The following is a 22,596-nucleotide window of genomic DNA, read 5'->3' on the forward strand; positions in this document are numbered from 1 at the left end:
TGGTGGTGCCAACTCCAGGTTAATGAATGCAGAATGCAAGATTGTGATCCGCTGTGCAGGGTGGGTGTGAATACATGCCGGGTTTATTTCAAATACCCTAGGACTTTTGTGGTAGGAAAAGCATTGCACAGCAGTCATTACAACCTTAGCGCGTCTTTGAAAACTTTTAATATGTTGATCTATCTTTCTTGTTTTCTTTCTCTGCAGTGGATATTAGGGAAATTAAGGAGATCCGGTCAGGGAAGAATTCCCGGGACTTTGAGCGCTACCCTGAAGATGCCCGGAAGCTGGACTCCGCCTTGTGTTTTGTCATCTTATACGGAATGGACTTCCGGCTGAAGACGTTGAGCGTGGCTGGTCAGTGGTTTGGATGTGTATGTTGTGAAGTGTAAACATACGTGAATTCAGGGGGACGCATCCTAATCCTGCCATGTACTTTGGCATGGGTTATGGCAGGTCATCTCAAACTGTGCTCCGCGGAGCCCTTGAGTTATAAAGATGTCGAAAGAGTTAAAATACTCTCAGGTACATTACAATAATGTGCATAACAGAATTTTAATAAAATCACATAGTCCCCAGAATTTTTTAAATCAACTGGTGCCAATATCAGTGTTGGCACCAATTGGGCTTGTAACACTATAACGTTCTGTTCCTGTGTTGTCGAGGGCTTTCATAGGTTGCTGTGAGTTTTCCAGGCTATATGTTTCAGAAGCATTCTGTCCTGACATTTCGCCCACATCTAAGGTAGGCATCCTCAGAGGTTGCGAGGTCTGTTGGAAACTAGGCAAGTGGGGTTGATAGATCTGTGAAATGTCTAGGGTGGGGGAAATAACTCTTGTCTGTTGGAGGCAAGTGTGAATGTTGATTAGCACTGAATAGCCTTGCTGCTTCCTGCCTGGGGGAGTCCTTTGTTGGGAGGTGTTAGCTGGCCCTGATTAGTTTCCTGTCTGTGGAATGAGGTCCAGGGTGGGAGAAAGAACTCTTGTCTGCTTTAGGCAAGTGTGAATGTTGCAATTGACCACCTTGATTTCCATTGAATAGCCTTGCAGTTTCAAAGCCTGGCTGCTTCCTGCCTGGGGGAATCCTTTGTTGGGAGGTGTTAGCTTGCCCTGGTTGTTCTGTTCCTAGTTTGAAAGTGTTATTTTCCTGGGTTGTTGTGTGTTTTCTGGGCAGTATGGCCATGTTCCAGAAGTATTCTCTCCGGACGTTTCGTCCACATCTGTGGCAGGCATCCTCAGAGGTTGTGATTTTTTTTCCAATATACTTCACAGCCTCTGAGGATGCCTGCCACAGATGTGGGCGAAACGTCAGGAGAGAATACTTCTGGAACATGGCCAGACAGCCCGGAAAACACACAACAACCCTGTGATCCTGGCCATGAAAGCCTTCAACAACACATTATTATTTTCTTGTTTAATTGTGGAATACGTACTTTGAAAGTAGTTGTTCTACTCCAGAAACTTCATTTTTGTGGCAACTATGTTGAATTAGGTGAGACTCTTGAGATATCAATTGAAAAACTATAGCAAAATCTGCTTCAGGATGTCTGTTCTTTTGCAGTTTAACAAACATTTTCTCAACCAATTCAACCTAGTTTATGCCACAAAAATGAAGTTTCGGGAGTAGAACACCTACTTTCAAAGTAAGTGCTGCACAATGAAACAGGAAATAACACTTTCAAACCAGAAATGCCAAATTCTTTTAAATTTTGTTACACAGTGTTATTTAATGCTTTTTGAGTTTTTGTACCAAATCAGGTTTTCGCCAAGCTGTACATGCTAGGAAAAATATTTCTATTGCAATAGCCATTTGATGATTAAATGCAGTGGGACCATTGTATCCATGGGGTTTTGGTTCCAGAACCCACTATAGTTGTGAAAATAGGTGGGTGATCACATCCCATATGAAGCCCTCAGTGGCGCAGTGGGTTAAACCCTTGTGCCCACAAGACTGCTGACCTGAAGGTTGGGTTGCTGACATGAAGGTTGCCGGTTCGAATACGGGGAGAGTGCGGATGAGCTCCCTCAGTTAGCTCCAGCTCCCCATGCAAGGACATGAGTGAAGCCTCCCACAAGGATAGTAAAACATCAAAACATCCGGACATCCCCTGGGCAATGCCCTTGCAGACGGCCAATTCTCTCACTCCAGAAGCAACTTGCAGTTTCTCAAGTCGATAAGACGAAAAAGACACCCCATATTATTCAATATCAAACACAAACTCTTCAGCATGTTTGTATTCACATCGTCGCAATTTATTAATACAGATTATGACAATAATTGATGTCTGGAAATCATGGATACCGTGGTTTTGGTGACCTCACTTCAGATTATTATCATCATCATCATCATCATCATCATCATCATAATATTTATTTATCCCATTTTTTATCTCTTCCGAAGGAGACTCAAAGTGGCTGAACATAAAAGCATCAGCATACCATTCAAATACACAAATGTGCCTTCAAGGACAGTGGGCCAAGTATTCTATTATTTATTTCCTCTATTTTTATCCTGTCGTCCTCCCAGTATAGGAGAGGTATTTAAATAGAAGTTGATGAACACTATCAAAAGTGGGTTCCTGTGAGTTTTCCGGGCTGTATAGCCATGTTCCAGAAGCATTCTCTCCTGACGTTTTGCCCACAGCTATGGCAGGCATCCTCAGAGGTTGTGAAGTTTGTTGAAAACTAGTCTTCCGGCCATGAAAACCTTTGACAGCACATTGAACATCTCTGTGGGGAGAAACTATTCCAAGACACTATTTTCCAACAGACCTCACAACCTCTGAGGATGCCTGCCATAGATGTGGACGAAATGTCAGGAGAGAATGCTTCTGGAACATGGCCAGACAGCCTGGAAAACTCACAGCAATTCTGACCATGAAAGTTTTCAACGACACTATCAGAAGTGTTCTAGTTGTGTATTCCTATACAACAGATGGTGTCATCCTACACTACAATTTGGAGAGAGATGTGATATAAATCAAATAATTAATGGCGTTCCCACGTCCACTGCAGCACAATTAATGTGGAAACACTCTGCAGCGTTTGATGATCTAACCTCTGCTTTCGGTTGAGTAAATGGAAACTCTGCACAGTTGCAGATGGCTGGGATTAGTAGATTGCAGATATTGTCTCTTAATAATAGGTTTGTGTGGCATTCCGAGAGAAAGCGCCACGTTTGTTTGGGTTCTAGGAACATCTGATTAGTACAACGGTAAAGCGGTTGCTCTGTAAATTTCATGTTAAGCCTATGCTCGGTGAACTAAGTGTTTCCCATACCATGGGTTTTATACATAATGTCGTTCCACTTCTTTCACACACATGAATTCTTTGCTTTTTCTCCTAAGTTAGATCTTATTGTAACAGGTCTCCATCCATACTGCATAAAGCTTTGAAAAATTAGCCAAGCTTCTGGATTATTCAATGCATTTTATAGTCAACTAGGAGACGAAGTGGGCGGAGCTTAGCCTTCTAATTGGCAGCAATTGGATAAAAACAATAATTCCTCTCCCTCTAATTAGGACTTTATTTTTCTTTTCTTTTTGTTGTATGAACGTAGAGGCATGGATGAGGGGTTGTGCTGCCACGTTTAGTGTTTCTGGGATGTGTAGTTTTGTTGTTTTGTCCTAGGCCGAAATTTCATTACCCTTTTATATATATAGATGTTTTCAATATATTGTGATATGTTGGTTCTAAATTCGTAAATACAGTAATTACAACATAACATTACTGCATATTGAACTACTTTTTCTGTCAAATTTGTTGTATAACATGATGTTTTGGTGCTTAATTTGTAAAATCATAGCCTAATTTGATGTTTCATAGGCTTTTCCTTAATCCCTCCTTATTATCCAACATATTCGCTTATCCAACGCTCATTTAGCTTGGATAAGTGAGACTGTACTGTATATGGAGAAACAAGGAAGGTTTATATATCTGTAGAAGTTTCTGAGTGGGAGAAGGAACTCTTGTCTGTTGGAGTCCAGTGTGAATGTTGTAATTAATCACCTTGATTAGCAGTAAATGGCCTTCCAAGCTTCATAACCTGGCCTGGGGGAATCCTTTGCTCAGAGTCGTCAGCTGCCCCTGATTGATTCATGTCTGGAATTCTTCTGTTTTCAGAGTGATGCTCCTTATTTACTGTTCTGATTTTGGAGTTTTTTCATACTGGTAGCTAGATTTTGTTCATGTTCATGATTTCCTCCTTTCTGTTGAATTGTCCACATGCTTGTGGATTTCAATGGCTTCTCTGTGTAGTCTGACATGATGATTGTGAGATGTTCTCCAATAATATTCTGTGTCCAGGTTGGTTCATCAGGTGCTCTGCTATGGCTGATTTTTCTGGCTGAATCAGTCTGCAGTGCCTTTCATGTTCCTTGATCCGTGTTTGGGCAATGCTGCATTTGCTGGTCCCAGTGTAGACTGCATGGGATACGGTAGACTCCTGCAGATGTGAGAGGATCCCTCTTGTCCTTCACAGAACGTAGTATTTGTTGGATTTTCTTAGTAAGTCTGTAGATAGTTTGTAGGTTGTGTTTCTTCATCAGTTTGCCTATGCGAATACTTCTGGAACATGGCCATACAGCCCGGAAAACATAGAACAACCCTTTGAAAAATTACTTTTGGACTAAAGATGATCACCGTCCATCGCCATCCTTGCTGGAAGCTCCTAAAAAGTAACTTTCCAAAAAGTTTGGATTTTACAAAAGGAGACAACTGCAACCTTTCCCCAAACAGATGTTTATATTTATACAGTTATATTTCCAAAGAACACAATTGTTAAGGAGACAGCTATCTTGTTTTAGCAAGTCACAGCTGTTTCATATTTGGGGATGATTTTCTCTGTCAATAATGATTTGAAGAAAACACTTGCAGCCTGGAAAACAAAGAGTAGTTCCAACAGAAATGGGTTTTGGGAGAGGGTTAATTCAGTGTTATCAAATAATGCTCTATTGCTGTGCTCCATGAATTGTTCAGAGCTGGCAGTAAGGTAATTCCTAGATATTCATTATCATCTGCCTTAGAAGAAAACATCAAGTGCTATGTTTTGGTCAAAATTACATTTGTTGTCTTGTTTCTTCTCGTAAGACCTATTTTCCTGCACCTGGACATTATATAACGTTAATTTTTAGGGAGAAGTGAAAACAGCTAGATGGATTGGATTGCTGTGAGTTTTCTAGCCTGTCTGGCCATATTCCAGAAGCATTCTCTCCTGACATTTCGCCCACTTCTAGGACAGGCATCCCCAGAGGTTGTGAGGTCTGTTGGAAGCTAGTCAAGTGAAGTTTATATATCTGTGGAATGATGTCCAGGGTGGAGGCAACTGTAAATGTTGCAATTGCGTTGAATAGCCTTGCAGCTTCAAAGACTGGCTGCTTCCTGCCTGGGGGAATTCTTTGTTGAGAGGTGCATTGAATGCAAATTTCCTGCCTCTTTGGCAGGGGGTTGGACTGGATGGCCCACGAGGTCTCTTCCAACTCTATGATTCTGTGAAGATCAGGGGGCCAGCTAACACCTCCCAACCAAGGATTCCCCCAGGCAGGAAGCAGCCAGGTTTTGAAGCTGTAAGGCTATTCAATTCTAATCAAGGTGGCCAATTGCAACATTCACACTTGCCTCCAACAGACAAGAGTTCTTTCTCCCACCCCAGACATTTTTCCGCAGATATATAAACCTCACTTGCCTCGTTTCCAACAGACCTCACAACCTCTGAGGATGCCTGCCATAGATGTGGGCGAAACATCAGAAGAGAATACTTCTGGAACATGGCCAGACAGCCCAGAAAATTTGTATGTATGTTATCCGGCATCAAACTGTTGCCTACTTATAAGGCATTTCTAAATCCCCTTGGGGATGAGAAGGCCGCGGTAAATAAATACATAAGAAATATTATTATTTATACCCTGCTTTATGTCTCCCGCAGGAGACATTAAAGCATTAGCATACCATTTTGAAATATACAAATATGCAAACATTGAAACAGGATTAAATATAAACAGTGTTTTAAAAATCCCAATTAAAATCAATTAAAAATATTTTAATTGTTTTTGCCTCACATTGGGACTCATGGGCAAATTTTGGACCTCCGGGTGTTTTGGACTTCAACTCCCACAATTCCTAACAGCCTACCGGCTGTTAGGAATTGTGGGAGTTGAAGTCCAAAACACCTGGAGGTCCAAAATTTGCCCGTGCCTTATTTAGCCATTACTTTAATTGTTTTAACAATGGTTCCTGATGTATTTTCCCCAGTATTGGGACTCAAGGTGGCTTTCAGATGATTATTTTTACTTTCATTGCCGATGCATTTTTGGAACTTAATAGAAATGCACCTCCTTGATCCGTTGGACTGTTCTTTGTTTATGCATTTTTGGAACTTAACTGGAGATGTTATCTATTGGACCGCCCTTTGTTTATGCAGTCCTGGCATGGGACCCAAACAGATAACAGGAGGGAACATGAACTGGAGAGCTAACCAGAAAAGCTTGATTTCTCCTCTTTGTCATTTCGACTCCCTACTATGAGAAAAATTCACAATATTAACAAAGTCAAGTTGTACTTCTGCTTTTTGTTTGCTTCTAGTGTTTCAGGGTGATGCAAGTTGTTTTTTATAAAACTAGTCTCACTTTTGGTTGTCACACTAAACTTTGTATTTTGATCCTTGCCTGGCTTATTTCGGTTTAGTTCTAAATCTGGAGAGGAAAGGGTGTTTTTGCCTGGCCTGGGCTGCCGGCCAATACAAATAAATTCCCGGTGACTAACCCGAACACAAAGGGGTGCGGCGGTGGCGCACCTGCCCACAGGTCTGTCTTGAAGCCAGGGCTGAGTGATAATACAGGATGCAGTCTCTTCCGGACAAAATAATACGTTTCCTTTCCAAGAAATGCAAGCTAAAGTTTGTCCAAAGCATCGCAGGAATGGGTTGCTGTGAGATTTTCAGGCTGTATTCCAGCTGTATTCTCTCCTAACGTTTTGCCTGCATCTGTGGCTAATGGCATTTTCAAAATAATAATAACAACAACAACAACATTCCTAGACACTTGGGAAGTGTCCGATGTGTGATCCAATACAACAGCCAGCAGAGTGTCTGCTGTGCACCATCTTGTTGAGTTTCTAATCATCATCATCATCATCATCATCTGCTGATAAGGAGAAGACCTGGCTCTGGCTCACGAATGGGACCCTGAAGAAGGAGACAGAAGGCCTGATCCTTGCAGCCCAGGAGCAAGCCATCAGAACAAAGGCAACTAATAATAATAATAATAATAATAATAATAATAATAATAATAATAATAGAAGACCTGGCTCTGGCTCACGAATGGGACCCTGAAGAAGGAGACAGAAGGCCTGATCCTTGCAGCCCAGGAGCAAGCCATCAGAACAAAAGCAATTAATAATAATAATAATAATAATAGAAGACCTGGCTCTGGCTCACGAATGGGACCGTGAAGAAGGAGACAGAAGGCCTGATCCTTGCAGCCCAGGAGCAAGCCATCAGAACAAAAGCAATTAATAATAATAATAATAATAATAATAATAATAATAATAATAATAATAGAAGACCTGGCTCTGGCTCATGAATGGGACCCTGAAGAAGGAGACAGAAGGCCTGATCCTTGCAGCCCAGGAGCAAGACATCAGGACAAAGGCAATTAATAATAATAATAATAATAATAATAATAGAAGACCTGGCTCTGGCTCACGAATGGGACCCTGAAGAAGGAGACAGAAGGCCTGATCCTTGCAGCCCAGGAGCAAGCCATCAGAACAAAAGCAATTAATAATAATAATAATAATAATAATAGAAGACCTGGCTATGGCTCATGAATGGGACCCTGAAGAAGGAGACAGAAGGCCTGATCCTTGCAGCCCAGGAGCAAGCCATCAGAACAAAAGCAATTAATAATAATAGTAATAATAATAATAATAATAATAATAATAATAATAATAATAATAATAATAGAAGACCTGGCTCTGGCTCACGAATGGGACCGTGAAGAAGGAGACAGAAGGCCTGATCCTTGCAGCCCAGGAGCAAGCCATCAGAACAAAAGCAATTAATAATAATAATAATAATAATAATAATAGAAGACCTGGCTCTGGCTCATGAATGGGACCCTGAAGAAGGAGACAGAAGGCCTGATCCTTGCAGCCCAGGAGCAAGCCATCAGAACAAAAGCAATTAATAATAATAATAATAATAATAATAATAATAATAATAATAATAATAATAGAAGACCTGGCTCTGGCTCATAAATGGGACCGTGAAGAAGGAGACTTTAAGATTTTAAACTGAGTGTGGGCTTGGCTCCTGTGGTCAAAGTCTAACTGTTGTGTGACTGTTGTGTTGAAAGAGAGCCAGGTACTTAAGTTGATTGACAGCAGGCATTGTCCCCTGTTAATTGAGTTTCTGGGAAAGCTTTATTTGCCAGTGTGAGTTTCTGCCAGAGCCTGATCCCAGAAGGGCAGTTGATTCTCGCAGAAGCAGAGGCAGCAGGAGGACATTTTTGCTCCCTGGCTTCAGGTAGGATTTGGCTAAGATTTGGCTAAGATTTTAAACTGAGTGTGGGCTTGGCTCCTGTGGTCAAAGTCTAACTGTTGTGTGACTGTTGTGTTGAAAGAGAGCCAGGTACTTAAGTTGATTGACAGCAGGCATTGTCCCCTGTTAATTGAGTTTCTGGGAAAGCTTTATTTGCCAGTGTGAGTTTCTGCCAGAGCCTGATCCCAGAAGGGCAGTTGATTCTCGCAGAAGCAGAGGCAGCAGGAGGACATTTTTGCTCCCTGGCTTCAGGTAGGATTTGGCTAAGATTTGGCTAAGATTTTAAACTGAGTGTGGGCTTGGCTCCTGTGGTCAAAGTCTGACTGTTGTGTGACTGTTGTGTTGAAAGAGAGCCAGGTACTTAAGTTGATTGACAGCAGGCATTGTCCCCTGTTAATTGAGTTTCTGGGAAAGCTTTATTTGCCAGTGTGAGTTTCTGCCAGAGCCTGATCCCAGAAGGGCAGTTGATTCTCGCAGAAGCAGAGGCAGCAGGAGGACATTTTTGCTCCCTGGCTTCAGGTAGGATTTGGCTAAGATTTGGCTAAGATTTTAAACTGAGTGTGGGCTTGGCTCCTGTGGTCAAAGTCTAACTGTTGTGTGACTGTTGTGTTGAAAGAGAGCCAGGTACTTAAGTTGATTGACAGCAGGCATTGTCCCCTGTTAATTGAGTTTCTGGGAAAGCTTTATTTGCCAGTGTGAGTTTCTGCCAGAGCCTGATCCCAGAAGGGCAGTTGATTCTCGCAGAAGCAGAGGCAGCAGGAGGACATTTTTGCTCCCTGGCTTCAGGTAGGATTTGGCTAAGATTTGGCTAAGATTTTAAACTGAGTGTGGGCTTGGCTCCTGTGGTCAAAGTCTAACTGTTGTGTGACTGTTGTGTTGAAAGAGAGCCAGGTACTTAAGTTGATTGACAGCAGGCATTGTCCCCTGTTAATTGAGTTTCTGGGAAAGCTTTATTTGCCAGTGTGAGTTTCTGCCAGAGCCTGATCCCAGAAGGGCAGTTGATTCTCGCAGAAGCAGAGGCAGCAGGAGGACATTTTTGCTCCCTGGCTTCAGGTAGGATTTGGCTAAGATTTGGCTAAGATTTTAAACTGAGTGTGGGCTTGGCTCCTGTGGTCAAAGTCTAACTGTTGTGTGACTGTTGTGTTGAAAGAGAGCCAGGTACTTAAGTTGATTGACAGCAGGCATTGTCCCCTGTTAATTGAGTTTCTGGGAAAGCTTTATTTGCCAGGCACCTTTACTAACTATCCTTTGCAGTACATACAGGAAACAAAGCAACATAAACAAATACACAAAGAGGTGGTTTGTTGCAGTTTGCACATAAAGTGCGTGCATATTACTTAACTGTACAAAGATCCCACTTGGCCACCACGCTCACCAAGAGATGCAACAAAAGCAAAACATTCCCATCACATGCACCAGCTGTGGCATGTTCCGCTTTTTCACACAAAAACTAGACAACTACATCTGCTCCAAATGCAAACAGATGACTCTGATGGAGCAGAGGATCCAACAGCTCGAGCACCGTATTAAGACCCTTAAGGACATTCAGGCACTCGAGCTCTTCTTGGACACTGCACAACACGCTGCTGTAGATCAGCAGCCTGCATCACACCAACACCACCAAGACCATGATCAGGAACCTTATGGGGAGATCAACTCAAAGGTAGACAACCCTCAGGCTTGGAAGGAGGTCACCCATAGAAGGAGACGCAGGACCAGGCAGCTTCCGCAGAACTCCTCTGCTCAGCTGCATTTACACAACAGATTTGAAATTCTTACATCATTAACATACAGTCAGGAAACACATCTTGTGGAGGACCACAGTTTCTTAGATACCACTCAGTGGACCACCCTGGATCAATGCGCAGGGGATAGCCCTGACGGGGACAGTGCATCACCACAGTCACACTTATGTAATCATGCAAATGCTCCATCCCCAATCATAGACCAGGAGCAACAGGAACATCCTTGGGAGAGTAATGGGCTCTCGGATGTATCTCAATGGATTGTCATTGATGAATGCACTGGGGATGTTGAGGAGGAGGTCAACACTTTACACCTACATGATTCACTTCAACAGGAACACTCTTCAGGGGACATACACACTGTCTTGCACAAAAGGGACCCTGTCAATCCTCAAAGGAAACAGGTCTTGGTAGTAGGTGACTCCCTCCTTAGAGGAACGGAAGCCATCATTTCCAGACCGGATGGGATGGCTCGAGAAACATGCTGCCTCCCAGGGGCAAAAATACACCATATCACTCAGAGGCTCAGCAGGCTCCTAAAGCCCCATCACCCTCCCCACCTTATGTTGATTCATGTAGGTACCAATGACACCGCTAGGCATACTTTTCAAAAGATCACAAATGATTTTCGAGCTCTGGGAACAAAGCTAAAACTGTATAATGTACATGTGATCTTTTCATCCCTCCTCCCTGTTGTAGGACACGGCTCTACAAGGGCCGGAAAAATAGTACAGGTCAATAACTGGCTCAGAAAATGGTGTCAAGAGGAGCATTTTGGCTTCCTTGACCATGGTCTACTCTTCCAAGAGGATGGACTACTGGCAAGCGATGGGGTGCATCTCACACAAGTAGGAAAACATCTTTTTGCACACAGACTCACAAACCTCATCAGGCGCACTTTAAACTAGATCCACTGGGGGAGGGGAACAACAGCCTGGCGAACACTATATTACCCACGACCACAGGGAACCGCCGAAAGGCTAAACGGAGGGCTGCACAAACACAGCAAGGACCAAGTACAGAGAGCACAATAATCCCAAATAAACAGTTCGAGGGGAGGTCACAGGGGCTTACATGTCTTTACACTAATGCTCAGAGCATGGGAAATAAGCAAGACGAACTCCAACTCCTAGCACAGCACCACACATACGATGTCATAGGCATCACTGAAACCTGGTGGGAGGACTCCCATCACTGGAATTTAACCATTGAGGGCTATAACCTCTTTCACAGAAATAGAACAAAGGGGAGAGGAGGGGGAGTAGCTTTATATGTCAAAAACAGTTACGTTGCAGAAGAAATGCAAGACTGTAATCCGGGAAACCAGCTTGAAAGCATCTGGATAAGAATCAAGGGAACCGGGACTCAAAAAGATCTTGTCGTGGGTGTCTACTACAGACCTCCGAGTCAGGATGAAGGACTTGATGAAGCCTTCTGTCAACAGCTGACCAAACAGGCACAAAGAAGAGATATAGTAGTCATGGGCGATTTCAATTATCCCGATATCTGCTGGAAAACAAACTCAGCCAAGAGTACAAAGTCCAACAAATTCCTCACTTGCCTTGCAGATAATTTTATGGTCCAGAAGGTAGAAGAGGCAACAAGGGGATCAGCAACTCTTGATCTAATCTTAACAAATGTGGAAGACCTGATCAATACAGTTGAAGTGGTTGGATCCTTAGGGGCAAGTGACCATGTGCTCCTGCAGTTTGCAATACAAAGGAATGCTGAAACTAAGACAAGTCAAACACGCATTCTGGACTTTAAGAGAGCTGACTTCCAAAAAATGAAGGAATTACTGAGCGGCATTCCATGGACGCCGATATTAAAAAACAAGGGAGTTAAGGATGGATGGGAGTTTTTCAAAAGTGAAATACTCAAGGCGCAAATGCAAACAGTGCCAACAAAGAAGAAAAATAAGACAAGTGCAAAGAAGCCAGAATGGATGTCCAAAGAACTTCTAACTGAGCTAAAGCTCAAAAGTGACATGCACAAGAAGTGGAAAAGGGGAGAAATCACCAAAGAAGAATTCAAACGTATAGCCAACACCTGTAGGGAAAAGGTTCGCAAGGCTAAAGCGCAAAATGAGCTCAGGCTTGCCAGGGACATAAAAAACAACAAAAAAGGCTTTTTTGCTTACGTTGGTAGAAAAAGGAAGAAAAAGGAGGCGATAGGGCCATTGCAAGGAGAAGATGGGGTGATGGCGACAGGGGACAGGGAAAAGGCAGAACTACTTAATGCCTTCTTTGCCTCGGTCTTCTCAGAAAAAGAAAGCCATCTTCAACCTCAGCAACACGGAATGGACGAAGGATTGGGGGAAATCCAACCCCAAATAGGGAAACAAGTTGTCCAGGAACACATGGGCTCTCTAAACGAATTCAAGTCCCCAGGGCCAGATCAGCTACACCCAAGAGTACTGAAGGAACTAGCGGAAGTTATTTCAGAACCACTGGCAATTATCTTCGAGAGTTCTTGGAGAACGGGAGAAGTCCCAGCAGATTGGAGGAGGGCGAATGTGGTCCCTATCTTCAAGAAGGGAAAAAAGAACGACCCAAACAATTACCGTCCGGTCAGCCTCACATCAATACCAGGCAAAATTCTCGAAAAGATCATTAAGGAAGTGGTCTGCGAACACTTAGAAACAAATGCGGTCATTGCTAATAGTCAACACGGATTTACCAAAAACAAGTCATGCCAGACTAATCTGATCTCTTTTTTCGATAGAGTTACGAGTTGGGTCGATACAGGGAATGCTGTGGATGTAGCGTACCTGGATTTCAGTAAGGCCTTCGACAAAGTCCCCCACGACCTTCTGGCAAACAAACTAGTAAAATGTGGGCTAGACAAAACTACGGTTAGGTGGATCTGTAATTGGCTAAGCGAACGAACCCAAAGGGTGCTCACCAATGCGTCGTCTTCATCATGGAAAGAAGTGACAAGTGGAGTGCCGCAGGGCTCCGTCCTGGGCCCGGTTCTGTTCAACATCTTTATTAACGACTTAGACGAAGGGTTAGAAGGCACGATCATCAAGTTTGCAGACGACACAAAACTGGGAGAGATAGCTAACACTCCAGAAGACAGGAGCAGAATTCAAAACGATCTTGACAGACTAGAGAGATGGGCCGAAACTAACAAAATGAAGTTCAACAGGGACAAATGCAAGATACTTCACTTCGGCAGAAAAAATGGAAATCAAAGATACAGAATGGGGGACGCCTGGCTTGACAGCAGTGTGTGCGAAAAAGACCTTGGAGTCCTCGTGGGGAAGAAGTTAAACATGAGCCAGGAATGTGATGCGGCTGCTAAAAAAGCCAATGGGATTCTGGCCTCATCAATAGGGGAATAGCGTCTAGATCCAGGGAAGTCCTGCTCCCCCTTATTCTATTCTGCCTTGGTCAGACCACACCTGGAATACTGTGTCCAATTCTGGGCACCACAGTTGAAGGGAGATGTTGACAAGCTGGAAAGCGTCCAGAGGAGGGCGACTAAAATGATTAAGGGTCTGGAGAACAAGCCCTATGAGGAGCGGCTTAAAGAGCTGGGCATGTTTAGCCTGCAGAAGAGAAGGCTGAGAGGAGACATGATAGCCATGTACAAATATGTGAAGGGAAGTCATAAGGAAGAGGGAGCAAGCTTGTTTTCTGTTGCCCTGCAGACTAGGACACGGAACAATGGCTTCAAACTACAGGAAAGGAGATTCCACCTGAACATCAGGAAGAACTTCCTCACTGTGAGAGCTGTTCGACAGTGGAACTCTCTCCCCGGGGCTGTGGTGGAGGCTCCTTCCTTGGAGGCTTTTAAGCAGAGGCTGGATGGCCATCTGTCGGGGGTGCTTTGAATGCGATTTCCTGCTTCTTAGCAGGGGGTTGGACTAGATGGCCCATGTGGTCTCTTCCAACTCTACTATTCTATGATTCTATGATTCTATGAGACAGAAGGCCTGATCCTTGCAGCCCAGGAGCAAGCCATCAGAACAAAAGCAATTAATAATAATAATAATAATAATAATAATAATAATAATAATAATAATAATAGAAGACCTGGCTCTGGCTCATGAATGGGACCCTGAAGAAGGAGACAGAAGGCCTGATCCGTGCAGCCCAGGAGCAAGACATCAGGACAAATGCAATTCAGGCCAAGATCGAAAAATCAGCTGATGACCCAAAGTGCAGACTCTGCAAGGAAACCGACGAAACCATTGATCATATCCTCAGCTACTGTAAGAAAATTGCACAGACAGACTACAAACAGAGGCACAACTATGTGGCCCAAATGATTCATTGGAACTTGTGCCTCAAGTACCACCTCCCAGTAGCAAAGAACTGGTGGGATCACAAACCAGCAAAGGTAATGGAAAATGAACACGCAAAGATACTGTGGGACTTTCGAATCCAGACTGACAAAGTTCTGGAACACAACACACCAGACATCACAGTTGTGGAAAAGAACAAGGTTTGGATCATTGATGTTGCCATCCCAGGTGACAGTCGCATTGATGAAAAACAACAGGAAAAACTCAGCCGCTATCAGGACCTCAAGATTGAACTTCAAAGACTCTGGCAGAAACCAGTGCAGGTGGTCCCGGTGGTGATGGGCACACTGGGTGCTGTGCCAAAAGATCTCAGCCGGCATTTGGAAGCAATAGACATTGACAAAATCACCATCTGCCAACTGCAAAAGGCCACCCGACTGGGATCTGCATGCATCATCCGAAAATACATCACACAGTCCTAGACACTTGGGAAGTGTTCGACTTGTGATTTTGTGATACGAAATCCAGCATATACATCTTGTTTGCTGTGTCATACAATGTCGTTGTGTCAATAATAGTAATAATAACAATAATACAGTAGAGTCTCACTTATCCAAGACTCGCTTATCCAAGGTTCTGGATTATCCAAGGCATTTTTGTAGTCAATGTTTTCAATACATCGTGATATTTTGGTGCTAAATTCGTAAATACAGTAATTACAACATAACATTACTGCCTATTGAATTACTTTTTCTGTCAAATTTGTTGTATAACGTGATGTTTTGGTGCTTAATTTGTAAAATCTTAACCTAATTTGATGTTTCATAGGCTTTTCCTTAATCCCTCCTTATTATCCAAGATAATAAGTGAGACTCTACTGTAATAATAATAATAATAATAATAATAATAATAATAATAATAATAATAATAATAATAATCTCACACAGTCCTAAACATTTGGGAAGTGTTCGACTTGTGATTTTGTAATACGAAATCCAGCATATACGTCTCGTTTGCTGTGTCATACTATGTCTTTGTATCAATACTAACAACAATAACAACAACAACTTTATTTTTATATCCCGCCTCCATCTTCCTGAAGGAACTCCAGGCGGCTTACATGGGGACAAGCCCGATCAATCATAGATTAAAACATGAATCAATACAATATAACAGCATTATAACAATGTAAAACAACATCATCAAATAATCAATAGCCTGAACAGTTATAAATATTGGAATTTGGAGGGTTGGAGCTTGTGCAATAGAACTTCAGAGATTCTGTTGACATGTCAGTGAAGCATTTGTGTGTGTGTGTGTGTGTGTGTGTGTGTGTGTGTGTGTGTGTGTGTGTGGGTATGAATGAAATGTCCAGGGTGGGAGAAAGAACCCTTGTCTGTTTAGAGCAACTGTGAATATTGCAATTAGCAAGCTTGAAAATTAGCATTTGAGTGGATTAGCTGCAAAGTCAATCTTTGAGGGCATCTGTCTAGAAGTAGCCTGGCTTCTGTTGCCTGCAGGCATCCTCTATTTGGGAGGTGTTAATGGGCACTTGATTGTTTGCTGTCTGAAATTGCCCCTGTTTCTGAGTAGTCTTTATTTACTTTTTTTTTAACACTGGTTTTGTTTATTTTCATTGTTTTCTCCTTTCTGTTAAAATTGTTCACCTGCCTGTGGATTTCAGTGGCTTCTCTGTGTAGTCTGACATGGTGGTTGTCAGAGTGGCCCAGCATTTTTGTTTTCTCAAATAATATTCTGTGTCCAGGTTGGTTTATCATGTGCTCTGCTATAGTTAAGTTACCAGTATTAAAAAACACCATAATCAAGACAGTAAATAAAGATTACCACTCAGAAACAGAAGAAGTCCCGACAGCAAACAATCCAGTTCCAGTTAACATGTCCCAAACGGGTGCCTCCAGGCAACAACAGCCAGGCTATGCAGATACCCTCCCTGATTGACTTTGTAGCTTCATGGCCACTCAATGCTAATTCAAGCTTGCTAATTACAACATTCACATTTACTTTAACAGACATGGGTTCTTTCTCCCACCCTGGACATTATTCCACAGGTATAGATACACTCCACTTGCCTCATTGTCCATCTGAAGATGCCATTAGCCACAGATGCAGGTGAAACATCAGGAGAGAATGTTGCTGGAACATGGCCATACAGCCTGAAAATTTCACAGCAACCCTCTTGGAAGATATTTGCACGTACTTCCCCACTATTTTATCATAAGGTCCTGATTACCTAAAGTATTGGAAACAATGTATTGATTAAACGAGGGCTAGTGCATTTTGGAAACCTTTGAAGGGCTGTGATTCCAATTTCTTGTGTAAACAAGGTGACTGGATTTACTATTTTTAGGGTGAGGAATGTGGCTTCAACCCTGATGTGTCTGTGTTCTTTAGGACTACGGGTGTTGGAAGATGTCGCTCTTCTTCCCTACCTCCTTTATCTTACTTTTATATTCATATTATATTTATTATTGTAAAATAATAATTTGCCTATTACCTTCTCTTCCTCAGCGTTTTGCGAAGACGACGTCAATCTCTGGGTGGCAGGCCTGAATTGGTTGGTGACTGACACGCAGCGAGCACCGTCTCCTCTCCATATCGAAAGGTAAGGGAGACAAAATGGACAAAAACAGACTTCGGTGCATTTAAGCAGGGCACGCATTGTACATCGTCAAGGCAGGTTCTAGATCAGGCATGTGCGGGTTCTAGTTCAGGCACTGGCGGGTTCTTGATCAGGCATGGGCCAACTTGGGCCCTCCAGGTGTTTTGGACTTCAACTCCCACAATTCCTAACAGCCTACCAGCTGTTAGGAATCGTAGAAGTCCAAAACACCTGGAGGGCCAAAGTTGGCCCATGCCTAGACTGAACAGCCTTGATCTTCTGTGTTTGTATGTCTGAACCATTTTTGTACAGGTTCATTGTGCTTTGCAGAAGAGTTAATTTTGCAGCCATTCCTCTCTACTAGCTGTCACCCCAGAGTAGATAACAACCCCACGGTTGCTTTGTCCATTTATGTCTCCCTCTGCTAAGTTTTGATTTCTTTCCTCTCTTCTCAGGTGGTTGAGGAAACAGTTTGATTCGATGGACAGATCAAGGGAAGGCAGGTGAGTGTGGACTGCGTTTTTCTCTCTTAAGTTCATAAAGATTTTCCTCACAACACACTTTTAAAAACAGACTCTTAAGTGTTGTGAATTTGGGGGGCTGTATGGCTGTGTTCTAACAGCATTCTCTCCTAACGTTTGACCTGCATCTGTGGCTGGCATCTTCAGAGGTTCTGTTGAAAATGAGGTAAGTGGAGTGTGTATATATATCTGTGGAGTAATGTCCAGGGTGGGAGAAAGAAGCCTTGTCTGAAGCAAATGTGAATGTTTCAATGAGCAAGCGTAAATTAGCATTTAAGGAGCCATGATGTTTGCAAAGTCAATCAGTGAGGGTATCTGCACAGAGGTAGCAAGTGCAGTGTGTGTGTGTGTTTGTGTGTGTGTGTGTATCGGTGGAATAATGTCCAGGGTGGGATAAAGAACCCTTTTCTGTTTGAAGCAAGTGTGAATGTTGTAATAAGAAAGCTTGAATTAGCATTTGAGACGCCATGAAGTTTGCAAAGTCAATCAGTGAGGGTATTTGCACAGAGGTAGCAAGAATAATGTCCAGGGAGGAAGAAAGAACCCTTTTATGTTTGAAACAAGTGCGAATGTTGCAATGAGCAAGCTTAAATTAGCATTTGAAGAGCCCTGAAGTTTGCAAAGTCAATCAGTGAGGGTATCTGCATAGAGGTAGAGAGTGGAGTGTGGGTGTGTACACACACGCACACACATATATACCTGTGGAATAATGTCCAGGATGGAAGAAAGAAACCTTGTCTGTTTGAAGCAAGTGCAAATGTTGCAATCAGCAAGCTTGAATTAGCATTTGAGACGCCATGAAGTTTGCAAAGTCAATCTGAGGGTATCCGCATAGAGGTAGCTTGGCTGTTGTTGCCTGGAGACATCTTCTGTTTGGGACGTGTTAACTGGCACTTGATTGTTTCATGTCTGGAATTTCCCTGCTTTCTGAGTGTAGTCCATTATTTACTGTCCTGATTTTAGAGTTTTTCCATACTGGTAGCCAGATTTTATTCATTTTCATGGTTTTTTTTCCCTCCTTTCTGTCGAAATTGTCCACATGCATATGGATTTCAATGGTTTCTCTGTGTAGACTGTTAGGAATTGTGGAAGTTGAAGTCCAAAACATGCCCACGCCTGGTCTACACTGCCAAGTTAATGCAGTTTGAGAACACTTTAACTACCATGGCTCAATAATAATAATAATAATAATAATAATAATAATAATAATAATAATAATAATAATAATAATAATAATAGGCCACCCTACTGGGATCGGCGCGCATCAATATGTTTAGCTCCTTGTTTTTAACATGTGATGTATGTATTGATTGTATGACTGCTTTTCATATTTGATTTTACAATGTGTAATTTGTCACTGTTTTTATTATTGCTGTGAGCCGCCCCGAGTCCCTTCGGGGAGATGGGGCGGGATATAAGAATAAAATTTATTATTATATTATTATTATTATTATTATTATCATCCGAAAATACATCACACAGTCCTAGACGCTTGGGAGGTGTTGGACTTGTGATTTGTGATACGAAATCCAGCATATCTATCTTGTCTGCTGTGTCATACAATGTTGTTGTGTCAATAATAATAATAATAATAATAATAATAATAATAATTGTGCGGTTTTCTGGCATTGTGTATTTCTGCCGCTTCTGTGACTGTTCATTTGGGTTTTGATGATTCCGTAGCCCACTTGTCGATGGATGTCCAGAATCAGCAGCATCCACCGCGGTTCTTTTTATCCTGGGCGACGACCGAGCCAGTATAGACTTCGTTTGGGTTTGATTCTCCATAATGCTAATGGGTTAGGTGCTCTTAGTTCTGCTCCTCAGCTGAGGCCCAAAATGCAGACTGTGCAAGGAAACAGATGAAACCATTGATCATATCCTCAGCTGCTGTAAGAAAATTGCACAGACAGACTACAAACAGAGGCACAACTATGTGGCCCAAATGATCCATTGGAACTTATGCCTCAAGTACCACCTCCCAGCAGCAAAGAACTGGTGGGATCACAAACCTGCAAAAGTATTGGAAAATGAGCACGCAAAGATACTGTGGGACTTCCGAATCCAGACTGACAAAGTTCTGGAACACAATACACCAGACATCACAGTTGTGGAAAAGAACAAGGTTTGGATCATTGATGTTGGCATCCCAGGTGACAGTCGCATTGACGAAAAACAACAGGAAAAACTCAGCCGCTATCAGGACCTCAAGATTGAACTGCAAAGACTCTGGCAGAAACCAGTGCAGGTGGTCCCGGTGGTGATGGGCACGCTGGGTGCAGTGCCGAAAGATCTCAGCCGGCATTTGGAAACAATAGACATTGACAAAATCACGATCTGCCAACTGCAAAAGGCCACCCTACTGGGATCTGCACGCATCATCCGAAAATACATCACACAGTCCTAGACACTTGGGAAGTGTTCGACTTGTGATTTTGTGAAACGAAACCCAGCATATCTATCTTGTTTGCTGTGTCATACAACGTCGTTGTGTCAATAATAATAATAATAAAACTTGGACTCGGGGCAGATTCAATGCTATGGAATCTAGGGAGCTGTAGTTTTACAAGGTCCCTGTCCTTCTCTTCCCAAGAGTACTGGTGCCTTGCCCAAACTAGAACTCCCAAGAGTCCATTGCATTGACCCAGGGGAGGCAAAGTGGTGCATTAATTCTACACTCTGGACCCTTTATGTATTGTACAGGATGCCACTTTAGGCTAAGTGTTAGCAATAAAGTTCTGGCAGATAGAAAACCTGAGGTCAGGAAAAGAGCTTGCCATCCACGAAATGATAAGCAATCCATGGTCCCTGCCTCTCCTTCAAGGCTATGGCCCAGGCCCAAGTTTGCAAACCCGGTGGGAATGTGTCTCTCGGCAAGCCTTGGCCTGCAACGCTTACCTGATAAGGATGCTCTACATTCCGGTTACTCACACCCTGCCCTCCTTTTGCACAAAGGCTCTCTCTCTTCTCTTCCCAACAACAAGTCAATCGGTTTGATTGATGATGACGATGATCAAGTGCATCTCCTGCGTCCAAATCCTCGCCTGGCTTCTATTCTAAAGGTGGAATTTGCACTGGGAAGCAGCCCTGGAGAACGTATATTTCCCTGCAAAGCCCCTCCGGCAGTTGGAAAGGCTTGGTTAGGAAAGAAAAACTGGGCCAAACTCTAGGAGGGGCAAAGGACTCATCCCAAAAATATTGTTTGCTCCAAAGCTTGGAAAAGAAACTAGGACAAACTCTAGGAGAAGTTAGCTGGGTTGCTGTGAGTTTTTGGGCTGTATGGTCATGTTCCAGTAGCATTCTCTCCTGACATTTCACCTGCATCTGTGGCTGGCGTTGACAGATGTTCTGTTGGCAGTGAGGCAAGTGGAGTGTATGTATATCTGTGGGAGAAAGAACCCGTGTCTGTTTAAAACAAGTGTGTTAATTGATTGGTTTTATTGTTTTGTTTTTATATTGTTCTGTCCGGGGTTGGCCCCATGTAAGCCGCCCCGAGTCCCTTTGGGGAGATGGGGCGGGGTATAAGAATAAAATTATTATTATTATTATTATTATTATTATTATTATTATTATTATTATTATTATAATATTCCAATTAGCAAGCTTAAATAGCATTGAGTACTAGTGGCCATGAAGCTGCGCCAGGCTGTTGAGCAGCTGCAATAAATCACTCTGACCATGAGGTCATGAGTTCGAGGCCAGCCCATGGCAGGGTGAGCACCCGTCAATTAAAAATAAAAAATAGCCCCTGCTCGTTGCTGACCTAGCAACCCGAAAGATAGTTGCATCTATCAAGTAGGAAATAAGGTACCACTTATAAAAGTGGGGAGGCAAGTTTAACTAATTTACGACTTGGAATGAGGAAGTGCCGTCAGAGTGGATGATGAAGCAGCTGCTCCCCCTTGTGGCCTGAATCGAACATCTCCTCAGGAGAAGGTTAAATTGCCTCTGCGTCTGTCTGTTTCGGTCTCTGTTTGATGTGTTTATGGGCATTGAATGTTTGCCCTGTGTGTGTATAATGTGATCCGGCCTGAGTCCCCTTCGGGGTGAGAAGGGTGCAATAGAAATACTGTAAATAAATAATAAAAAAGTAAATCAGTTAGGGTATCTGCATAGTGGTGGCCTGGCCTCTGTTGCCTGGAGGCATCTTCTGTTTGGGAGGTGTTAACTGTCAGGGGATGATGGGGTGCAGAGTGGATTCCAAAATTCATCATCCTGGTCTCACCTCCTTCTCCAGACTGTATTCCCATGTGGAGAATCAGCACTGGTCAAGAAAAACTCCAGCAGGCGAAGTCCAACTGTTGATTAACTTTATTTACATAATCTATTTACAGTTGCATTTCTCGGCTTCAGAGCATAGCATCATAGTCCATCTCCAGCGAATGCTCAACGCCGGAACACAACAGATAAGATAAGAAACACATTCCTCTGTCCAGAGGAAGTTCCGACCCCCGGAAGTCATGCCTGATAGGTCATAGCAATCACAACAGGCTGTCAGTCAAAACTAGCCTGCTGTTAACTATTTCATTACTGAAAAATACACACTCTTGCTCATCAGCAGTAAACACTTGATTTACATTTCATACAAATACAACCATACTCCAACAAGAGGAAGCTGATGAACAGGATAGAAATTTGAATTACTGTTAGGAAATCATGAGAACCGGGCTGGTGCACCAGTTTGGGTGTTGGATGAGGCCTCTGGAGACCAGGGTTCGAATTCCTACTCGGCCATGGAAATGCACTGCGCCACACTCTCTCAGCCTTAGAGGAAAGCAAAGGCAAACCCTCTCTAAACAAATTTTGTCCAAAAAATACCCATAATATATTTGCCTTCGTATCACCATAAGTCAGAAATGACTTGAAAGCATCCAACAAACAGAAAGCAAATCATATGCAGTGGAACCTGTACTTACGAGTGTC

At 42.9% G+C, this 22,596-nt stretch overlaps 1 protein-coding gene across 6 annotated transcripts in view; it reads left to right on the plus strand.

The window, feature by feature from the left end:
* LOC100566976 (1-phosphatidylinositol 4,5-bisphosphate phosphodiesterase gamma-1) overlaps nt 1-22,596 on the plus strand; it is a 128,831-nt gene that overhangs the window by 33,605 nt on the left and 72,630 nt on the right. For all 6 annotated transcript variants that reach the window (XM_062979915.1, XM_062979920.1, XM_062979916.1 and 3 more), the window contains 3 exons: nt 208-357; nt 17,062-17,155; nt 17,608-17,655. In XM_062979915.1, coding sequence (XP_062835985.1) covers nt 208-357; nt 17,062-17,155; nt 17,608-17,655 — 292 coding nt within the window. The remainder of the gene's footprint in view (nt 1-207; nt 358-17,061; nt 17,156-17,607; nt 17,656-22,596) is intronic.

Source organism: Anolis carolinensis, chromosome 4, assembly GCF_035594765.1.
Source record: "Anolis carolinensis isolate JA03-04 chromosome 4, rAnoCar3.1.pri, whole genome shotgun sequence".
Lineage (NCBI taxonomy): Eukaryota > Metazoa > Chordata > Lepidosauria > Squamata > Dactyloidae > Anolis > Anolis carolinensis.